The 3,867-nt window shown below is 31.3% G+C and overlaps 1 protein-coding gene across 1 annotated transcript in view; it reads right to left on the bottom strand.

Moving 5' to 3' along the window:
- The window catches only part of LOC117169508 (SHC-transforming protein 1), a 17,657-nt gene that overhangs the window by 7,640 nt on the left and 6,150 nt on the right, over nt 1–3,867 (bottom strand). Inside the window, exons 2-6 of the mRNA XM_033355921.1 lie at nt 3,231–3,301; nt 3,060–3,120; nt 2,798–2,971; nt 2,485–2,648; nt 379–617 (exon numbers count right to left, since the gene is read on the bottom strand). Of these exons, the coding sequence (XP_033211812.1) occupies nt 379–617; nt 2,485–2,648; nt 2,798–2,971; nt 3,060–3,120; nt 3,231–3,301 (709 nt within the window). The remainder of the gene's footprint in view (nt 1–378; nt 618–2,484; nt 2,649–2,797; nt 2,972–3,059; nt 3,121–3,230; nt 3,302–3,867) is intronic.

Here is a 3,867-nt window from a genome sequence, read left to right as displayed (position 1 = left end):
TGTGTTCTTGTTTCATGCTGAGAAGGTCACCAGCCTTCAGCAGCGTTGTGATATATGGAAGTTAGTATCTGGCCGTCTTCTCAGACCGTCGCCAAAGACTTAAACTGTGGTGTCAAATTTCGAACAGTTCTAATACTTTCTCAAACATAAATTGTGAGAATGTAAAAACAAAGTTTGCTCTATGAGGAAGCAAAAACTCTGAGATCGGATTAATATTCTAAGCTCCAGATTAATTTGTGAAGCAAATCCTTTTTCGCTCTACTATGAAGATCCTGACCACTGAGCCACTAAATCTCTATTGATAACTAATATCTTAAATTAAAATAACTGCATGAAATAACTAAACAAATCGAAATCTTTATAAAATTAATATATTACCTGACCACTGCTGACTTTGTTTGCTGCAATTATTCGTTTTTGGATCAGGCAAAGGTGTGTTTTGAATGCTACAACCGGACGCATGATTGTGATTGGAATGATGGTGTTTTAAATTGGGCAAGGTGGATGCTGAAATTGGTAATGGAGGCACTGGAGGCGGTCCAATATCTGGTGGAACTTTTCCAGGCAAATCGTTGTAATAATCTCTGTCTGCTTCTCTCAAACCATTCAATGCTGGGCTAAAATTTAATAACAATTTTTTACTTATCTTGTATTTTTAATCATTTTTGTTCAACTTTGAGGCTATATAATGCTAAGCATTTTTTCGCAACATTTTTTGTTCACACTAACTGAGATACCGAGTTGAAAATTATATATTCTTGGACATTTTTGTTTTATATTTGAAAACATGCATTAATCAATCAAATTTTCACGACAGATTATATATTTTTATTCAATATATCAATAATATTTTTATTATTTTTAATGTAAAAAGTTATCAAAATGTATTAAAAATTTTCAGTAATTTAAAAGGCTTTCAAGGGATTTTAACTATTTTAAGAGATTTATAGTGATTTCGATGATTTTACGGAATTTCTAAGGACTCTGAGCAGTTTAAAAAAGTTCTAAATTATAGCCACGAATTTCAGAGGATCTTGTACGATTAACAAAATTTAACTGAATTTCAAAGAATTTCGCAATTTTATGAAGGATTTCAAGGGACTTTTCGAGAAATTTGTATGCATTTTTAAAGATTTTAATAAATTAACAAAGATTTTAATTGATTTTAAGAGCTTCGAGCAGATTCTCACGACTTAAAAAAATGTTAATGAATTTTAACGCAATTTGAAGGGATTTGAAAAAAAATATTATTTAAAAATACCAGAATTTCAATGACTTTCAAAGAATTTTAAGACAAGCGAAGTATGAAGGATACAGGCAAATTATTGTTGGATTTCAAAGATTTTAAGGGTATCGAAGGAATTTCAGAATATTTCAAAAGGTTCTAAAGTTCTATAAGTTTTAAAGTTCTAAAGGTTCTCAGAAAACTCCGATCCCCTCCCTCTCTTCATAGATGCATCAAGGTGTCTCCCTATAGAAGTATCACTTCCAGAGAGAATTTCCTGAGGAGTGTCGGACTTGTCGGAGTGGCTTGTAAGAGATCTTAATGGATTTTAAAATATTTTAAGAGATTTCAAGGTAAATTCGGAAATATTCTCTATTATTTTAAAGATTTCAATGAATTTTAAAATGAGTTCAGACATTTCAAAGGATCTCATAATATTTCGAAATATTCCACAGAATTTCAAGGGTTTATATCGATTTTTAGAAATCTTAAGGGATTTTCACAGATTTTAAAGGATTATCATGGGATTTTTAAAACAATTTTCACAAGATTTTGAAAATTTTTAAGATTTAGACAGCCATGTCAAAAAAGGTTCAATTAGCATACAGGGTGAGGAAAAATTATGGGAACCCCGGAAAATCTCAGAGGGTTAGTCATAAAAATAAATGGTTATTGTCAGGTCTTATGTAACTTTCAACGAGAAATCCAGTGATTACCTTGGATTTGACCCTCTCATTAACCTTCTTTTCTAACCACTTGTTATGCGTGATTTTCTTGCAAGCATAATTTGACTTTTATTTGACCTCTAGAGGTCCCTTGAACCTCAAGGCATATTTTAACGTAAAATTATACGCTCTTTCGATTCCCGATATCAAAAGTATGGGTTCCCATTTTAAAAAAAAATTCATCTTGGAGGCGAGGTACAAAGTCAAATACAAGGTCATCACTGGATTGAAAGTTACATAAGATCTGACATTAACCATTTTTTTTATAACCAACCCTCTGAGATTTTCCGGGGTTCCCATAATTTTCCCTCGCCCTGTATGCTAATTAAACCTTTTTTGACATAGTTGTCTAAAGATTCAAAATTTTCAAAATCTTGTAAAAATGGTTTTTAAAAACCCCATGATAATCCCTTATAATCCTTTAAAATCTGTGAAAATCCCCTGAGATTTCCCGGGGTAGTTGCGAAAATTGGCGGCAAGGCAGAAGTCGGTTAAGTAATACATGGCTTTACTTAAATTTTATTTTCGACTTACTGCAGGGACGAAGGTTTGGTGAGGAATTCTTTAAATCTAAGTTCGAAGGCTTGACCAATTGTGGATATTACGTCTTGGGCTAAACCGCCACCACATTCCAGGACATAGCAAGCACGCCATTCTTGCATATTTTTCGCTACGTAGGCAACGAAGTCTAAAATTTCCTGAAAAAGGAGAATCTCAATTAATGCCGCGTAAAAAAATATTGATTTTTATTGCTTTCATTTTAAAATTTCAATTTTTAAATTTAAAGATTAAATTTAGGATGTAAATTAAAGTGAGAGGATATAAAATATTTATTCGGAAAGTTTACCGTATCACCACCCGAGGCAAAGGAGATTCTAGGCATTTCGTGTTTAGCGATTACTTGACCAGTTTCAAGAATCGTTAAGGCTAAACTACAACTACTAATAGTCAGATTGATGTTTGATCCAGCATGTTCCATGCAAGGCTTGTCAGCAATTGCTCTTAGAACTTTTCTATCAACCTGTCAAAATAATAATTTTAATTAATTTTCATTATTTTCAATTAGTTAAATTAGTTTTTGTTTAAATTAATTTTTATGGAATACTGACCCTTCTTTTTTTATCAGCTGACTTAAGTCCTGCTGCTTCACATACTCTGTTTATACATTCTCTGTAAATACGAGATGATATTTTAGATAAAGATATTTGTGTCAATTTACGCCAAAACAAATTTGATTTTAATTAGACGTTTAAAATACACGAAATGGAATGAAAGCTTACTTGGCCACGCAAGATCTCGTCTCGAAGTCCAAACTTTTCATGGACGTGTAGACTTCCAGACATCCAATATACTGCAAAAAAGCAAAATTAAATTTATATCAATATTTTCTTCAATATTTAAATAAATAATTAGTAATTGCATAATTAATAACATAATATTTTAATGTTAATTATAATATCAGGGATCACAGTGAAAAAAGTGTTTAAAAAGGGGAAATAGGAGAATGTTTACCAGAAAAAGGGGAAGAATATGGGAAAGATTAAATATTTATTTTCACATTTATAAAAGAAAAAAATTCTTCATACAATAAATTGCAAAATTTTTACATAATGTTAGATGATTGTTTTAACGATTTCTGCATTCAGAGAACATTTTTTTTTAAATTGGATGTACTTAAATCGGCGGAAATCCATTCACGACGATATATAAAAAAGCCCGAGAATACAGAACATTTATTGAATACATAATTTTTATATGTTTTAAATCATTCTCATAATCAATATATTTCCTCTGATAAAGATTTTTTTATTGATAATTAAATTACACAGGCCAACAATTCTCAGAACCAGAGACCAGACCTACTATACCCGAAGGTTTTTGCTGCGCTGAATCCGAATCTGACCTCAGAAAAATTCC

This window comes from Belonocnema kinseyi, chromosome 3 (genome assembly GCF_010883055.1).
Source record: "Belonocnema kinseyi isolate 2016_QV_RU_SX_M_011 chromosome 3, B_treatae_v1, whole genome shotgun sequence".
NCBI lineage: Eukaryota > Metazoa > Arthropoda > Insecta > Hymenoptera > Cynipidae > Belonocnema > Belonocnema kinseyi.
The sequence above is the reverse complement of the archived record's forward strand: the minus strand, read 5'-3'. Positions and strand labels throughout refer to the sequence as shown.